We start from the raw sequence: 19933 nt of genomic DNA on the forward strand, positions 1-19933 counted from the left end.
AGTATAGTTATCAGGAGTGCGGCTTGATTCAAGAATGTGTGATTTATAAACTTAAGGAGCAAATTCTTAAGGAGCAAATTCCTTAAAGCAGTAGTTTTTCATCAATTAATTACCAAAACTGTGCAGAACTTTTGATTTAAAAGGCAAAAAGATCCTTGGGGTTCCCTGGGACGGAGATATTGCTCCTTCCAGTAATTTCTGAAGAACAAGCTTGCCTTTTTTCTGGGAAAACTCATAAACTCCCTGATTCCAGGAAAAAGGCACGTGGTAGAGCTTCTTTCAGGAAAATAATTATAGTATTCTCAGAAATTACTGTTATAAGAAGATATGCTGTACTTTACAGGTAGAGATAGTGTGACATTATATTTACCTTAGTAGCTAGTGATAGTATTCTGATAATTGTTAATATCCAATATGTACTTTTAATTCCTCATCTAATAATAATGGAAAAAACTTATCAAGGAAAGGTGAAGGAAGTTTTGTTTATATTAAAAAGAATAAGAGATTATATCATTTTTTTCTGGATTTATCCATAGGGAAGATTGGCAAGAACTCATACAAACTCAAATAATGCAAGATTATAAATAAAAAAACAATAGGCTGGTGGAATTGTTCTGTGTAAATCTTGAGAATTTATTAGGTTGTCCTAATAAACTGGTTTTCTCAGTTGCAATGTATGGCTGTGAAAGTTGGACCATAAGAAAGGCTGAGCGAGAAAGAATTGAGGCCTTTGAACTATGGTGCTGGAGAAGACTCCTGCGAGTCCCTTGGACTGCAAGGCATTCAAATCAGTCAGTCCTAGAGGAGATAAACCCCGACTGCTCTTTAGAAGGCCAGATCCTGAAGTTGAAACTCAAATACTTTGGCCACCTAATGAGAAGGAAGGACTCACTAGAGAAGGGCCTAATGCTGGGAAAGATTGAGGGCAATAGAAGAATGGGACGACAGAGAATGAGGTGGCTGGATGGAGTCACTGAAGCAATAGGCGTGAGCTTAAATGGACTCCAGAAGATAGTAGTGGACAGGAAAACCTGGAGGAACGTTGTCCATGGGGTCGCGATGGGTCGGACACGACTTCGCAATTAACAACAACAACAACAACAATCTATATACCAGTTTATATGATCAACATCACTCTGGAGTATACAGTAAATATTGACATAGACATTTGCTCTTCTTCACTTAGTAGATAATATATTTTTTTTATATTTATTCCCAACTTGGTCATATAGCTAATCAAGTCTTACAACTCTCTTATTTCAAAGGATTTCTGGGTTACAAAAATGTTTCCATAGATAAAGATAAATACTTTTTTTGGTTTAAAAATGAGAAATTTGATAGTTTTGGAATATTTTGATTATACTCTATTTAGTAGCTCACAAAAGACAAGCTGTGAACTAATGTATTTAGATATTGTTATTAAGGCTGTAAAAAAAGTATATCTGAAAGTAAACACAGTTGAATTTCCTGGGGCTAATATTGAGTATGCTAATCATTGCATTGGCTTCAAATCTAGGAGAATATCTGGCATAAACCCATATTAGAAAACATATGAATAGTTAATACTAAGTTTGGCACTAGGATCTGAACTGAAGCTTAGACATGGGTATGGACTGGTATTCTAGCTTTCTGGTGCAACACTCTCGTCAATTGTTTCAGATGAGAAATTATTTCTGTTTGCTTTTAAAGAATGGTATGGGGAGAATCTTTGGTGAACTCTTTAAAAAAGATCTTCCACTTTTGGTATTCAGATATATTTGAATTACAGCTCTTACGTTTGCTGGGATGGGGTTGGGAGAGATATAGCCTTTATTTCAGAAAGGTTTTAAAACTTCTGTATGCTATTTAAATTCCCTTTGCCATCTTTTCAAGTTATATCAAAGTCATTTTAAAATCACCTAATATTTTCCTTTGCTTCCGTTATATTAATTGTTTAGTAATGCCAGAATAGCATGGGTTTTTCTTAGATCAAAAGTAGTGTGGTCCTTGGTTGGTAACAGCTAGACTACTGACTGTTAGGGGCCTATTGAACCTATGGGTTGTTCAACAAGAAGACCAAGAAATCCTGCTCTGCATCTTGCTGTTGAAACAAAGAAATCTGAGAAATCAATAGAAAATAAATCATATAGCTGGACTTAGGGATAGATAAGTTCATGGATTTGAGATCTGACATTTATTTGCAGTATTATGTGTAGTTCTTCCATAAATTCCACCGATAATTCCAATTGTATTTTTGTCAGTAATGAAATAAAATGTACTAGGAGAGGATGAGCAACTCATGCCATATACATCCTTTAAAATGTCAGTGCGCTATTTTGGGGAAGTAGGAGGTTTTGCTGTCTGATGTTTTCAGTTTGAGCTGTGGTTTGAGATACATTTTGTTTCACTTTTTGCAATTGGTAGGTGGTTTATGCCCTCATATCTGTGATTTTTCAATTAGCACATGGTTTGAGTATCTTTAGAATCCAAAATCCTGTGAAATCCTTGGCCCTCAGTTTTTCTATTGTAAGTTTTACATTTCATCCAGTCCCAGCAAGTGAAGTCTTAATATATTCTATGTAGCCATCTATATAGTCTTGACATGGGCTTTAAAGGTAAAATCCATTCTACATCTGTTTTCAAAAGTATCCAACCCATTAACAGAAGTGAGCAACCCAAAAGAAACAAATACCACCACCAGGTGAAATAGCTGTTGTGAGTTTGAGGAGTAACATATCACATTATGGATGATCTTGGAGTAATGAAGCTATCATGTGGATGGAATTCTTTTTTGGAAAGTCAGGTGCAAACAGTATAGCTATGGACAAAGAAACCTATTTTTTAACTGAAAGGTTTGCTGCATATCCATGAGAAGCTGTAAAATCTGTTTAGAAATGTATTTATTAGCTCTTTATCTCGGATTTTGATTCCAGAGATTCTTGGCTCTACTTTTGGTATTTGCAGCTTATTTCCCATTCAGGCAGTAGTGAATACTCTCAGGTTATGATTTATGAGCTATTTGGGTATTAAGGCATTAAACTATGTAGAAGAGGCCAACTTACAATACACTCATTTTTAATACAAACAAACAAGAGAAGCAGATCTTATCCTGACAATAATACTAATTTAACATAATAAGCATTCCTGAATGTAATTACATTTAACCCAGAATTGTGCATAGAAATAAATTTGCTGGTTTGTAGAATTTAAGTTGTTTCACTTTTGCCTTCTGTTATTTAATCATTCATGCAACAACTTTGGTATCTATGAGGGCTTTTTAGGATAGATGGACAATTTGTTGACCGTATATAACCCCAAGATTATTATGGTCCCACATTTCATTGCATGAAGATGTAACCATACAGCATGATTTCCTGTGGTGAAAATCAAAGAAATAGCCCATTTGATCTAGAGGGTAGAAACAGGAGACTGTGAGTTCTAATCCGCCTTAGGCATGAAACCCAGCTGGGTGACTTTGGGCCAATCACTCTCTCTCAGTTCAATCCACCTCACAGGAGATGGGGAAACAGGAGAAAGGAAGTGTATTAGGTATGATTACTGCATTGAGTTATTTACAAAAATGATAAAAATTATATATATAAGATATACTGTATTTTCCGGCGTATTAGACAACTCGGCGTATAAGATGACCCCCGACTTTGGAGCCAATTTGCATGCTTATAAAGTCGTCTTATACGCCGGAAACTACCGTAATTTCCGGCGTATAAGACGACTCGAGGTATAAGACGATCCCCCAACTTCGGAGCCGATTTGCATGCTTTAGAAAGTCATCTTATATGTTGGAAAATACGGTAATAAGATTAGCCAAAATCTCAAAATTGGAATGCTGAGTGGGAGTTATTGCAGTGTTTGATTATAATTATTCAAACATTGATGCTGTATTGCCTGAACTAAGCCTATGTCTGCACCTTCAAGTACTGTAGATTATATTTTTATTGGCAAGTTTTGTCTTTTGTATGTAAAACAACAATAATAGTAGTAACACTTTGATTCCATGGGTCAGAAATCTGATTGGACTAAAGTTACAAAGTTTTATTTTGAAAGCAAAATAAAACTTAAATCGGATGTGTTGAACTTAGAGAGTTATAGGAACATTTAACTGAATAATATCAATATTTTGTTTTCTTCATCCAAAATAATTGCAATATGTATATTATAGTGTAATGTATAATAGTTTATGCAGATAGTGCTTGTTTAATAATCACACTCTAGATATTTTTATTCCTTTGTAACTGTTGGCTTGTTGGATAGTGGGGCCACCAGGACAAAAGAGCCCCCCCACCAGCTGACCTCTCCAGCAACTGCAAGTAGATAGAACCTAAGTGGAGTAGGTGGGGAGAGGGAAAAATACAGCCCTAATAGTGGGGACAGGCAAAGTCTGAAGAGAGTGTTGCACAATGCTTATGAGGAAAGGTGCTGGTGGGGATGGTTCTGTTGCCATTGTCATGCATGGGGAAAGGCTGAGATTACAGCAACTTTAATGGCCTTCCCATCCCTGTGGTTTGCCTGCTTTCTGCTTTTCCATCCTGGAATTGCTGGGAATGGGGCATGCTGCTCTAAATTACCCCAATTCTCAAACAAGATTGGGCTGATGTTTGTCCTTTTGTGGGGCACAGCTGCTGCTTTTCACTATGCTATTGGAATTTTCCAAGAGTATAAGAACATAGATGGCAGAGATAGGTGGATGAGGGAATTTATGACTTTGCAATCATAAGTGCGGGCTGACTGCTAAGTGCCTGAATTTTCATTATGTTATCGATGCTGTAATGGCCATAGCTTTGGGCATAAGTCCCTTTGTTCATCACTGCTGAACAAATGGTTGTTAAGCAAAGATTGCCTGTAGTCAGGCAAGAGGGACATGCTCTAAGTCTGTCTGGCAAGCAGTGTTGGCTGGCGGGCCCAGAAGGAGAGCTTTTTCTGTCATTGCCCCTGCCCTTTAGAATATCATCCCTCCCAAGATCAGGCTGGTCCCATTGGTGCTGGCCCCAGATGTTTGATTACCTTTTTGTGATTATGTTGAATGTTGATTTCCTGATTGCTATGGTTTTTAAGTTTTTACACTTTAATATTGTAAATCGCCCAGCATCATATATTACAGATAAATGCCCATATAAATCTGATAAGTAAATAATTCTTGCTGTAGTAGAATATCGCTAAAATCAAGAATGAATGCCAAAGGTACGGGGAAAAACAGATTACCAATGCAATTTTAGCTGGAACTGAGTTTAAAATGTTTTACGATATTTCTGGTATATAACAGAAGGGTTAGTTCCAAAAATGTTTAATAATTCTCTCAGCGAACATTCTTTTCTAGCCCATGTGTGTATGTACTTTATTTAACAAGTAGCAAATTAGTTAGGCTTTTTTCTTTAAAATAATTCAGTTTAATTTTTATTGCACAGCAAACTATAAAAAAGGTCAAATATACAGAAGAAAAGGTTTTCTACTAGCGCTATAGTAATTTTGAGATGGCAACGTATTTATCATTGAGGAAAGTGAATCCATTGGATTTTTTTTTCCAACTGCAGGTCTAGTCAACGCATATTTTATTTTAAGGGACAAAATTAAATACAAGTAACAGATAATGTATACAAATCTGGCAATCATGACTTTGCAGGGGCAACGTTATATAACTTTTGTTTAGGATATAATTTGCTGCTTGTGCTGATTATTATGGATCACTTAAAAACAAAATATTGGAAGAAAGCTTTCTGTATTATTGAGTTTGTCCTTTTATAAGGACAAAGCAACTCTGATGATTTTCTGATGAGGATTTGAATTGGAAAGGTCATTACTTGCAGTATAGACTTTAAAAGAGACTTTTAAGCAAATTCTGGTTTAAAAGATTACACCCAAGTAGATAAAGAAACATTATTTCTTTATTTCATTTACAAAAGAATCTTTTCCCATCATTATTGAATTTGTTATGGAGAAGACTTTATGAAAGACTTTTGAATGTCCAAATATATAGTATACATGATTAGATTATCTATATCTACTAACTGCTTTGATTCTCTTGAAAAGGTTAATGAGACAAAAAGTATCCTAAAATGAACCATGTTACTCATTTTCATCATGGTTCAAAACCAAAAATAACATTGGTTATTTTACAATCCTTGGAATAGATGCCAAGGATAAATTGTATAGTTTTGCCCGATAGATTTATTTTTAATTTTTTGTTATATTTATAGATTAATCTTTTATTACCTTTATTTATCATTCTTCTTAAAAAGACAGCCCAGACTTGGACATACAATACTGTAATGTACTAGATCCAAAGCGGCAAGTTCAGAAAAAAAAGAACGTATTGTTTCTGCATTTCCTGTCTCAAATATATTTAATGAATGTTTTGATGTCTCAATGTTCTTTGCTCTTCAGTGCACAATTTATTGATTATTTGCATTTTTTTCAATGTTTATGCTCATTTTTATTTTCATTTGGGCACCACTTCAATTTTTGAAAGAAACTTTCTCAGTTTTTAGAGCTCACCTGATTCTTATTTTCCTGGGCTTTTCCTTTTTAAAAGCATATATTCTAACTAAGCCAATTATTTTGGGGGGATGTTAATTATCTCCAAAATATTTGGCCATCTTGGCCATCTCATTTGGCTGATACTGTTGACTCCTCCTTTCATTTTTATTTTTTAGTTAACCTATCCCCTAATTTTATGAAGTTCGCTTTATTAGGCCAAACATGAAGGTGTTGGACTTTGGGGGCAATTGCATATTGGTATATATGTTGAATTTAATAGTGTTATGATCTTCATTTAGTAATTTACCTGTCATGAGCATTATCATGAAGAAGGGTCAAGGATTGACTGATAATGTTGCTGTAAATATTCCATACTGTTCCCATTTTTCTTCTTTCTGCTAGTTTTGTGTTGGCTTATATTAAGGCAATTTCAACTTGGAAAATAAATACATGAATTTGTGGAGCCTTAACTGGGTCCTTATTGCATTTCTGTATTTTATGGTATTAAATTATTTCTATCATACATTTTCTCATTTATTTAAAATGTAATCTAAAATATGATATAGTTTTGAGATGCTAAAGTTCTCTGCTTTCTCTGTTGTTTGGGCTATGACTCAGAGTTAATTTTTGTTGGTATCATAGTCTTTTCAGAGTCTGGCTGAGCATCCAGTCTTTAAATGAAAGGGAATTAAGTTGATAATCCTTGCTTTTCTTTTACAATACAGATAGTCCTTATTTAATATTCAGAACTAGATTTTCTATCACTAAGCATTGTGATTGTAAAGTGCAACATCACATGACTGTGCTGTTTAGCAGTGGCAGTTCTAGCACTTATGGCTGCCATCACTAATTGAATCCTGTGCTGTTGTAAAATGCAACATCACATGGTCCCCATTTGTGACATCTTGCCAACTTCCACATTGACTTTGCACTTTGATGGAAGTGAAGGTTACAAATGGTGAGCAGATGACTGCAAGATATTGCAATATAATTGTGAGTCACTTGCCAAGTACACAGATTGTGATCATGTCACCATAGGGATACTACAATGACTGTAACTATGAGGACTGGTCAAAAATACCCCTCATTGAGTGTTGGCATAACTTTGAATTTTATTAAAAGTCATTAAGCAAGTTCTACCTGAACAAATAGCATATGATTTCTGAGAACTATTTTGATCATAATATGTATAGAAAACGGCTGGATTCTTACATTGTTCTTGTAGTAGGCACCTCCATCTTATAAGGTCCAGAGATTTAAATTGGTTTAGTAATAATTCAGAGTTGACCTCTGATTCTCAGTTTAGGAAAGTAAATCTCTCCCTTTGAGATTGAATAGCAAGAAAAAAAAATCTTAAATAGGAAACTGCTGCTAGTTGTGAGAAAATTAGAATTTAAGATGAAAATTATAGGGTTAGGTTTTTCCACAATTCAGAAAGCAATCCAATACACTCAGATTTCTAGAGAAAGTGAGTTAAAATTAGATGGTATATTTGATGATTCTACTTTGCATGTGCTCAAGCCTCACCTGATTTGTTTCAAGGCAATATGAAGAACTCAAATCCATACTATGAAGCACAGTATGAATTTGGAGCATTTTACCCTAGTGTTTCTTGGTTCACACTTGCTTTTTGTATCCTAAGCCTTTAGGCCTAAAATCCCCCATGATTCCTTTGCTGCTTTGTGGTTTCTCAGCAATTACATATTATTTTATATGGATATTTCTTGTGCCATTTTTTGATTTAGGGAAAGGTTTCATAATCTGTCAGTGTGCTCAGAAGGCTTGGCTTCTGCAGACAGATTCCCGCTGATTATCAGATACATTGGGTCCTAATGTTTCTCAGGTAGCAGAAAGGAGAAAGAATGCTCCTTCTTTTGGTTTTAAACTCATAACTTGGTAGAAGGGTGGAAAAGAAAGTGCTGTAATAAATAATGAAGGCAATAGCTGCTTACATCATTTCTGTCTTAGTAGAGTGGGGCAGACCGAATGGTGAAAGGAAGCTTTACAGTAGTATAAACCAAGAACAAATCATAATAGCTTAGTCCTTAAAATAGGCAAACCAATTTGTTCAATACATAACAAAACCTTAGTAAACATGCAAATGCATCCCATGAATAAGTTTTGACTTACTATGATTTGTACCAGGTTCAAACATAGACCGAAGGCAAACTGGAATAGTTTGGATCAGGGGTTCCCAAACTATAGATTGCAATTCTTTTGGGGGATTGAAAATGGAGTTGAAAATTTTTAATGACTTGTACAGGCAGAGCCATATTTCTTGTTTATGAGCAGAATTGGAAGTTGCAGAGGTTGTAGGGTAGAGGTGCTGCAAAGCAGTAGAAGCAGGGCCTTGGAGCAATGTCAGAGGATTTAGGGGCAGGACTGAGGATGGAAGGGCAGAAAGACCCAGGAGTCTTACAGAAGGGAACTGTGTATTTGTCAGATGCCTCACCAAACTACTATTTTTCTCTGGCCTTTGAGAACATGTGAATGTGTATATTTGCAGATGAATACTTCCTAGATGAGGAAGTGTTTTGATACTTATGATCTGAGTGAAAATTATGATGTGATTTTTGTACAGTATGTATGTATATGTAGGTATGTTACCATTTGTTGATCTCTGAAACTCTCAGCAACATAAGAGGAAAACATTGGGACTTGATTAGTGTTTATAAAGGCATCAAACTGAGAATAAATAAAATATTTAATTTCTGATGTTGTATCTTTTTGAGTAGCAATAAGTGGTGTAATGCTTATACTTGTTGAAGAAAAATGCATTTATATAATCCTAATTTGTGGTTTAGAAAAGTTAAGTATTTTATTATAAGCAGTGGCAGTTTTTCAATTTGATATTTAATTTTTTATTTAATCTTATTTTTTTAACAATGGATACAATTATCATTTCCAGTTTTGCTGTGCCGAGATCTGCTCCTACGGCTTGTATTTGTTGAGTAAGGCATAAGTTAAAATGCTGATTTTTCATAATAAAGCTGTGTTGCTAAGGTCACATTCAGTATATCTCATGTTTGATTCATTGAATTTATTATCAGGAAAATGTGTAAAAATGAGAAGAAAGTCACCCCCCCCAAAAAAGCAGAACAAAAATCTTTTCCCAGTTGAAAATGTATTTAATATTTTGGTTTTGAAATAGTATGAACAGAAGTGAAAATTTAAAAAGAGCACATACTAAAACTAGTTATACCTTTTCTTCATAAAAATCAAGGTGTGTTAATTACAATCAGCTAATTTCAGTGGAAACTAACTTGCAACATCTGCAAGCTATTCAATTGTTTTAATTGGAATTCTGAGAGATTAAAATGTTTGAAGCAGTAGATAAACTCATTTGTGATAATGGAATTTTCATTACATTTGTGTGACAGATTTCATCAGTACAAAAATGACTGACTTGGCTGAAGTTGCCAATTAACTATTTTAGTTCCTGAAAACTTGCCTCCATCAAAAAGTATTGTAAACTCAGTGTAATACAGGTAGTCCCCAAGTTATGATACACAATTGAGCCCAAAATTTATGTTGCTAAGTGAAACATTTAAGTGACTGCCCCATTTTACAACTTTTCTCACCACAGTTATTAAATGCATTGGAAACTCAAAGGTGTCATATATACAGGTAGTCCTCAATTTACAATAGTTCATTTAGTGATCGTTCAAAGTTACAGCACTGAAAAAGTGAAAGTTTTTCACACTTACGACCATTGTAACATCCCCCATGGTCACGTGATCAAAATTCAAATGCTTGGCAACTGGTTCATATTTATGATGGTTGCAGTTTAGAGTTTTAGTTTATTTTCTGTCTTGTGTCCCTTTAATCTCAAGGGATAGAGACTACCATCTATCAATTATACAGTACTTTAATCTTAAGACAGTACCTTGTATTTTTTGATATTAAATCATTCTAGTGAGTAACCTCAAGATCATTTCTCCCTTTCTACATATTTCAAGAATATTTTATTTTTCAGTCTTAAATTTCTTACTGAACAATGACGAATTTTAATTTGTCAACAATATATATGGATTAGCTTCACTTCTTACATGTATTAGTTTTAGATTTTTATTTTTCTGAGTTTCAAAATAAATTCTCCATAGAAAAGTAATTTATGTATCTTTATTTTCTTTAATTAACAGGTATTTTATACTGGACTTTGAGACTGGAATTTTACAGTATTTTGTAAATGAGCAGAGTAAAAACCAGAAGCCTCGAGGAATCTTATCTTTAGCTGGAGCTATAGTTTCTCTCAGTGATGAAGCACCAAACATGTTGGTGGTATATTCTACTAATGGAGAAATGTATAAACTTAGAGGTATAGTATTCTTTAGGGTGTAGTTCCCTTAATAAAATATGATTTTCAAATTATGTTAATTGTGGTAAACACTTTAGCTGATTTGTATAAAATTAAAGTAAGGCTCTGCATTTCCCCTATTAATGTTCATATACAAATTAGTACATTGGCATGAGATTTATATTTGTATTGTAAGAAAATTTATTTAGAATTAAATCTTTCAAGACTGAAAAAGGTATTGAAAGTCTGTTGATTTAATTAAGTGCAAATTAGTCAACTATGAGAATATTTTATAGAATTCCCTGAATTGTACATTTCATATTGTGGGGCATGTTTGTTTACAGAAAGATAGACTTCTTGATCTATCAATATGTATTTAAATTGTAAGTAAGTATTGTGATATATTGGGATTAATTTATATACCTTAGTTTTAAAAGCAAGATAGACAAATCAATTTTCACTCCTCAGAATATCTTAATTTTAGCATGGGCATTTAAGAACAGAAAGTTTTCAAAGCAACAAATTGTTTTTAATATGCTTTTAAACTATGTTACAGATTATTTTGTGTGTGCTTATTTCTAGCTGGTGATACAAAGGAGAGACAGTATTGGGTGACTCAACTTCGATCTTGTGCCAAGTACCACACAGAAAATAATGTGAAGGTAAAAGTTACTGGATGAGAAATAACTTAGTTCCGTGATGTTAGGGGAAGTGAAATAATAATAAAACCCAATTAAATAGTTACGTTTACAGGGTTTCAATATTAATGTTTCACTTCCACAGAATAAAAATGCTGTAATGCTCCCTGTATACTCTCTTGTAATCCCTGTATCATTGTAGACATAATTGTACATAAATTAATTAAATAAAGTTGCTAGAAGTCAAAGATAGCTTAATGGAGGCTTAATAATAATAATCATAATAATACCCATAATAAAAATCATAAATTGGAAGGGACCTTGGAGGTCATTGAGTCCAACCCCCTCCTCAGGCAAGAAACCCTACACCATTTCGGACAAATAGCTGTCTAGTCTCTTCTTAAAAACTTCCAGTGTTGGAGCATTCACCGCTTCTGGAGGCAGGTTGTTCCACTGGTTAATTGTTCTAACTATCAGGAAGTTTCTCTTTAGTTCTAGGACAGGTTCTTGATTAGTTTCCATCCATTGCTTCTTGTCCTGCCTTCAGGTGCTTTGGAGAATAGCTCGACTCCCTCTTTTTTGTGGCAGCCCCTGAGATATTGGAACATTGCTATCATGTCCCCCCTCATCCTTCTCTTCGCGGTGCTGGCTGATGTGCGGGATGATCACTCTCTCCACCGTCCAGTTTTCTCCTGCCGGGGGACCCTCAAAAGTGTTGAAAGCTGCCCTGGAGGGGCAACGAGCGTGAAGAGGACCTCCCATTTGATCCGGGGCAGTTCTTCGAACTGATGGGGAAAAGACCAGCCATTAACATGGCCCATCACTAAGCCACTACCAGCCAAAGCCAAAATTACCAACAAGCACTTTGAAAACACCGCGGAGGAATTGGGTGAGATCTTACCTTCTTTGTACCCCAAGTATTTTCCTGTAAAAAGCTTCTTGAAATTTCTTCCCCCTGTGAGGAGAGAGGGAAGGGAACATCTTCCTCCCACCCTCTAAAATGGCAGCGTCTGACTATCTAGGAGAAATAAAGCCTTGAAAAGAACAACTAAATAATTGGATTTGCATTTTCTTGATATTTGGGGACCCAAAAAGTTCCTACTTTCACGGGGACCTGCTACCTTATCTACTCATAAAAAAGATGGAAAAGAACTTAAATTGGATAAAAACCTAGCCCGGTTTTTGAAAAAGACTTTAAATGCTATCGGGGACATCTTGTGCCGAAGCTTGGTACAGCAGGTGAATATTCTTGACAAAGAGACCTGCTCATAGATCAGATTGGTATTATCTAAAAGAGATAAAAAGCTGAGAGAACAGCTGGGCGGTGAAATTGGTTTCTAGGAATTGTGGAGGTGAACACTTACTGACTCTTGTTTAATAAATAGCCTTCACTAAAGGACCATTTATAACCATGTCAGAAATGGAGGAGGACCAGCAACAAATTTCAGCTAATTATAAACTTATACTTGAAAAAATTCTTGAAGCTACTGAGATAATTAAATCTAGACTGAAAGACAAAGGCGCCAGCTTAAACCTACAAAGTGAAGCCCTGATTGCAACCAAAGAACTTATAATCCAAAAAACAACAGAAGCAGAAGAAATTAATACCAAGACAGAGGATTTTAAAGATCAACAAGTACAGTGTACTGAAAATTTAGACAATCAAACCCTGAATGCAACTAAAGAACCTACAATTCAAAAAACAACAGAAGCAGAAGAAAGTAATACCAAGACGGAGGGCATTAAAGAGCAACAAATACAGCCTACTGAAAATCTAGACCAGTGGTTCTCAACCTGTGGGTCGGGACCCCATTTGGGGTCGAACGACCATTTCACGGAGGTCGCCAAACAAGGCTGTCCGCCATTTTTCCCCCTTTTCTTTGGCCATGCCCCTGGCACCCGGTGATGTATAAGTGGTTGGGGGTCACCACAACATGGGAAACTGTATTATGGGGTCACGGCATTAGAAAGGTTGAGAACCACTGTTCTAGAGTCTCAACATCTTTTTTACATCGTGGTGACCAAGCATATTACAAGTGTGCCCTTACCAAGGCATTGTAAAGTGGTATTAACACTTCATGTGATCTTGATTCTATCCCTCTGAGATATATATTTAATAACAATTTTTTATTGGTTTTCCAGTTTTACATTTGAGTATTTGGAGAGCAACGTGGTGATTGGGTAGTCAATAGTTCAATAATAGAATCTTTAGTACATATCTCAGGTTACATCATCAAAAATTCCTTCTCTATTTCCCTTAACAGTTGCTATATCATATTTAAGCTACTAAATTTCTAATTATATCAAACTCAGTTGAAACATTAATCAATATGTTTTTGCTTATACATATCCATATCCTGTTTTTAAGTTTTACCTAATTTTTAATTGCAGTATTCCAATTTAACCTTTAATATCCATTGTATTTAAATTCGAGTAACCCAAATTTCCTTTATTTCATTACATAAAAGTTATAATAATTAAAATACACATATTACTTACTTAAATATATTCTTATTTTATTTCATAAACATTTTCTATTTCTCATCCTAATACATCACCACTTATTAATGGAGTATCCTTTATTGTCTCAAGTCCATCATCTGTATTATCTGGGCTAAACAATAATTCAAAGCTATTTCCTAATAGTTAATTTTCATTTCCCTTCTAAGTCTCCTTGATATTAAGCCAATTAATCCCTTATTTTTTTAATCATTTTCCAACAATATTTAAGTCTAATAATCAAATTTCCCTTCATCTCAAAATCTCCCTTTAGCCCAGTGGTTCTCAACCTTTTTAATGCCGTGACTCCCAACCGGTCGTAAGTCGAGGACTACTCAACCGGTCGTAAGTTGAGGACTACTCAACTAGTGCAGCACCGTTTGCAGAATGGGACTTTTGGCGGGCTCAGCAGGGCAGAGACAGCCTGGACAATTCCTATTGGCTTTTGAAAGCCAATAGAATTAGACTCTATTCAAGAGAGTCCATTCTATTGGCTTTCAAAAGCCAATAGAATAAAAGGGAGTAGCACAGCTAAGGAAAAGGGGAAAAAATGGCAGACTGCGTTGTTTGGCGACCCCCGTTTGTTCGACCCCAAATGGAGTCATGACCCACAGGTTGAGAACCACTGCTCTAGAAAGAGTACAGAGAAGAGCAACAAAGATGATTAGGGGACTGGAGGCTAAAACATATAAGGAACGGTTGCAGAAATTGGGTATGTCTAGTTTAACGAAGAGAAGGACGAGGGGGGACATGATAGCAGTGTTCCAATATCTCAGGGGTTGCCACAAAGAAGAGGGAGTCAAGCTATTTTCCAAAGCTTGTGAAGGCAGGACAAGAAGCAATGGATGGAAACTAATCAAAGAGAGAAGTAACCTAGAACTAAGGAGAAATTTACTGACAGTTAGAACAATTAACCAGTGGAACAACCTGCCTCCAGAAGCGGTGAATGCTCCAACACTGGAAGTCTTTAAGAAGAGATTGGACAGCCATTTGTCTGAAATGGTATAGGGTCCCTTTCAAGGTCCCTTCCAACTACTATTACTACTACTACTACTACTACTACTACTACTACTACTACTACTACTTATTATTATTGTTGTTGTTGTTGTTGTTGTTATTTGGGTCATCAAATAATGATTTTTATGGATTAATTTCACCTTATGATCAAAGATATTTGATATCCTTTAGATCACAAAAATACTGATAGATGAAATAATTCTTGTTAATTATTAATATTAATTTTACACTTCCTCTTTAGTTCTTTGTATTAACTGAGTTTCAGTGAAATCTTGTTAAATGTATGAAGTAGTTTAAGAGTTTCAGAGCCTGCCAATATGTCAGATCCACATTGAGAAATCAATCAACCATTTTAAGTGGAGTGGATCTGAGGACTTTTGGGCAGCCTAAAATTTTCTTTGCAATTATCCAGAACCTTTAAAAATTCTCCATATCTGCTTTTTTCCCCTTTTTCTGTCTAGGTATTCCCAAACCTCTCCCCCCCCCTTTCCCTGCCTTTTTAAAATTAGAATTATCCAAAATAGTGAATTTCTTTTGAGAACTGGAATCAAGCTACCACCTTCATCCCAGAATTTTCTCTGTAGGTCTTTGAAGCAAGTAAAAGAACTGAATGTTGGCTAAAATTAGAACCAAGTATTTCAAAGCAGTCAAATAATTGCATTGTTGAAATCCTGTTGCTCTTTGCTAATAAGCATTGGGGTATAATAATCATCCAGAGCCCTCCAATTTCTCATGGGAAGTCATTAATAAAAACTCATTAAGGGTGCTATCATACCATATTTTGATTTGCATTTATAAAAAGGATCTTTTGTTTCTATTTAATAGAACTTTTTATGATACATGCAAATCCACAATAACTCTTTAGAATGAGGCACGTAATGAGATAGGATATTTGTGTCTGATGCTTCCCTTCGTTACAATTAAATGTGTGGCAAAATGAATGATATTGGGTGATATTGACTACTCTAATGTATTGGGCAATCCCTTAAAATAACCGGCCACAGTAGAAAGATTCACATCAAGCCATGATGTGGTTTATTTGTTTTGATTTAGCATTATACATGAAATCAGCTCTCATAGGTTTGCATCATTTCATGAGTTAACTAGCCACAGAGCCAGATATAACAAATGCTGGATGTTAAAACTTTTGTTAATATGTGAATGCAGCCTGTCTGCAGGCAATCCATACCATCTATCACTCATGTGTACTTGTATCTGAATTAGGTATCAGTACACATTAAACTGAAGCACAGACTGGTTTATTGAAAGTGGTGGACTCTAAAGAGGGGAGGAGCTATAATCCATTCTTACAGATTTATGCAAATTTAAATATATATGAGACTGGATACAGTAGCAGTTTTTTGGGGGGATATAAACAACAGTAATATATGATTTGTCTGTTGAGGTTTGTCAACCAATTAGGATATCTCTATGATAATGAGGCAGAACTAGATGGACAACGAGGTTATGCAAGAACAAAGGGGCATTCCATAAATAAAGTTTCTTTTTAGGGATTTGCTTTCTTTGGGTTTCCAAGAGCTCATTTCCTGCAATCTTCTTCCAGCTTATCATTCCTCAGTCCTCTTCAATGTTTTATGGCCAAGCTGACATTTTTAGCTTTCCCTAGAAAGCTAAAAGCCTTTGATTGTGTGGATCACAACAAATTGTGGCAAGTTCTTAAAGAGATGGGAGTACCAGACCATCTCATTTGTCTCTTGAGAAACCTATATGAGGGTCAAGAAGCAACAGTGAGAACTGGACACGGAACCACTGATTGGTTCAAAATTGGAAAAGGAGTCTGGCAATGCTGTATACTGTCGCCCTGCCTATTTAACTTATATGCAGAGCACATCATGAGAAAGGCAGGGCTAGATGAATCAAAAGTTGGAATTAAGATTGCCGGGAGGAATATCAACAACCTAAGATATGCAGATGATACCACTCTAATGGCAGAAAGTGAAGAGGAACTAAAGAGCCTCTTGATGCGGGTGAAGAAGGAGAGTGTAAAAGTTGGCTTGAAACTCAACATTAAGAAAACCAAAATCATGGCATCCGGCCCTCTCAATTCCTGGCAAATAGATGGGGAAGAAATGAAGGTAGTGACAGATTTTATTTTTCTGGGCTCCAAGATCACCTCAGATGGGGACTGCAGCCAAGAAATTAAAAGACGCTTGCTCCTGGGGAGGAAAGCTATGGCAAATCTAGACAGCATACTAAAAAGCAGAGACATCACCCTGCCAACAAAAGTGCGTATAGTCAGGCCATGGTTTTCCCAGTTGCAATGTATGGCTGTGAAAGTTGGACCATAAGAAAGGCTGAGCGCAAAAGAATTGAGGCCTTGAACTATGGTGCTGGAGAAGACTCCTGCGAGTCCCTTGGACTGCAAGGCGTTCAAACCGGTCAGTCCTAGAAGAGATCAACCCCGACTGCTCCTTAGAAGGCCAGATCCTGAAGTTGAAATTCAAGTACTTTGGCCACCTAATGAGAAGGAAGGATTCACTGGAGAAGAGCCTAATGCTGGGAAAGATTGAGGGCAATAGAAGAAGGGGACGACAGAGAATGAGATGGCTGGATGGAGTCACTGAAGCAGTAGGTGTGAATTTAAATGGACTCCAGAAGATGGTAGAGGACAGGAAGACCTGGAGGAACATTGTCCATGGGGTCGCGACGGGTCGGACACGACTTCGCAATTAACAACAACAAGAAAGTATGTTTGGGCTTTTAACTTGATCCCCAAAATTGATAGGATTAATCATCAACCCAGGTCTCCAACAATTATCTTTTTCAAAGAGCAGTACCACCATGGCATGAACAGAAGGAGTCCATGTAAATTAATTCTTCCCTTCCTCTATACTGTCTTTTTAAGTTTGCAGAAAATATGCTGTACCAGTAGGTTGCTTTTTAATATTTCTGTTTACAGTAATTTTTTCCTATCAGTATCTTAATTTTATTTAGTAGTGGGGCTTGGTTTTTAATCTGAAGTTTCATGATAGCCAAAGAAACACCTTTAAATAGAACATGTAGCTTGAAGGTTAAAATATATCTATGCAACATCCACAGAATGTTTAGACTCTGTGTTTTATTAAAACTAATTATTGTTGACTGGCCTACTCAGTGAACATGGAAAAATGCTTTCCATTCAAATTCCTAGAGAAATAGATATGGAAAAAAGATATTTATGAACTTAGTTGCGTATATTGATGTTTTAATATTTTCTGCAGGAAAGAGGGCCTAGCTATAACAAATGTAACATGATTTATTAAAGGAGTTCAATTATTTATATTCAGGCTATCAAACTATCTACTTAAAATAAACATATGGATTTTTGGTAAATATGAAAGATTGTACCAGTTTCTTTGCAGGGATAGAGAGTACTTCTTGGATGCAGCTTGAAGCATCCTAAGACAGGTTTTCAAGTCATATTTCAGAAATATAAGGTTTGTTGTAGTTTGCAACAGATGGTTCAATTGGATATTCAAGCTTGAGATAATCTTTGACTTAGAAACCAGTTACAATAACACTGAAAAAAAGTGACACAACCATTTTTCACACTTATGACCATTGCAGCATCCCCAAGGTCATGTGATCAAAATTCGTGTGCTTGGCAATTGACATGTATTTATGACAGTTGCATTGTCCAGGTGTCATGTGATCACTATTTGTAATCTTCCTAGTTGGCTTCCAACAAACAAAGTCAATGGGGTGACCAAATTCGCTTAACAACTGCAGTGATTTGCTTAAACAGCTGTGGCAAAAAGGCCGTAAAATGAGGCACAACTCACTTAACTGCCTTCCTTAGCAACAGAAATTTTGAACTCAATTGTCATAAGTCGAAGACTATCTATATTGTATATTAGCCTTACCACATTGAGCTGGAGAGACAACTAGGTTCCTACTTGTGTACTAACCCCCCTGCTGCCTGGCAGGATCCCTTCCTGAGCTTCCTGAGCTGGTCCCAGGGTTGGCACTGAAGCAACCTTTTGGTACTGGGTCACTTAAATCTGCCAGGTTTGGGAGATGTTTATATTCTGCATGTTTAATTCATATCCAAGCATTTGTTAGGTTAACCAGGAATTTCCATTATCCTATTGCAAGGGTTAGATCCAGTGATGGAATTCAGACACCTGAACAACTGGTTCTCTTAGTCCAGTGATGGCAAACCTTTTAGGGACCGAGTGCCCAAAAACCGCCCTGCCCCCCACCCCATCACTCCGCCCAGCCCACTCCACCTCTGTCCCGCCCCCGCCCCACCTGCCGGGCCACCCACCACCTCTATGACCCGCCGCAGATCGCTCAGGCGGTCTTGCAGTGCCATGGTGGCCACACCATCCGCGCCCCTCATCATCTGCGTGCAAGTGGGCGCGAGGGTGGAGTCTTGTCCCTGCTGCCCAGCTGCCATGTGCTTGGCTGCACTGCTCCACATCCAGGGACAACTCTCTTCGGGGGGGGGCTGATGATGATGAGGGGGCCATGGGGAGAGGCAGGGCTGGGGCGATGGCACACATGCCCACAGAGAGGGCTCTGAGTGCCGCCTCTGGTATGCATGCCATAGGTTCGCCACCACTGTCTTATTCGATGCAGGCCTGGGACTCTGAGGCCTGTAAGTGGCATCCATGCACATCTGGCAGGCCGTTCTAGGCCTGGAAGGCCCCTGAGGCCTAGAACAGTCTTCTGGATGTGGTATTCACACACTTCCAGTAGACTGTTCTAGGCCTGGGAGGATTCCTCCAGGCCTCCGAGGGCTAGACTGGACTTCTGGAAGCCAGCCGGTTCTCCAAATGCAGCAAAATTTAGCTACCGGTTCTACTGAACTGGCTGAATCCTACCACTGGTTAGATCCCCTTAGATTTTGACTAGTAACATCCATTGGGCAGTAGGACCAATACCTAATTCACCTAATTGGTTTTCAGGAGGTTCTTGAATATTTTCTCTGCTCTTTGACAGGCAGTTTTATTTAATTGTTGGTAAATATCTACTATTAGGAGATGAACTGGGTTTCAGATATCCTCTG

At 36.7% G+C, this 19933-nt stretch overlaps 1 protein-coding gene across 3 annotated transcripts in view; it reads left to right on the forward strand.

The window, feature by feature from the left end:
- The window catches only part of OSBPL10 (oxysterol binding protein like 10), an 87120-nt gene that overhangs the window by 9689 nt on the left and 57498 nt on the right, over positions 1 to 19933 (forward strand). For all 3 annotated transcript variants that reach the window (XM_039336325.1, XM_039336326.1, XM_039336327.1), the window contains exons 2-3: positions 10614 to 10789; positions 11351 to 11430. In XM_039336325.1, coding sequence (XP_039192259.1) covers positions 10614 to 10789; positions 11351 to 11430 — 256 coding nt within the window. The remainder of the gene's footprint in view (positions 1 to 10613; positions 10790 to 11350; positions 11431 to 19933) is intronic.

Source organism: Crotalus tigris, unplaced genomic scaffold (assembly GCF_016545835.1).
Source record: "Crotalus tigris isolate CLP2741 ecotype Arizona unplaced genomic scaffold, ASM1654583v1 scf7180000017666.27876245, whole genome shotgun sequence".
Classification (NCBI taxonomy): domain Eukaryota; kingdom Metazoa; phylum Chordata; class Lepidosauria; order Squamata; family Viperidae; genus Crotalus; species Crotalus tigris.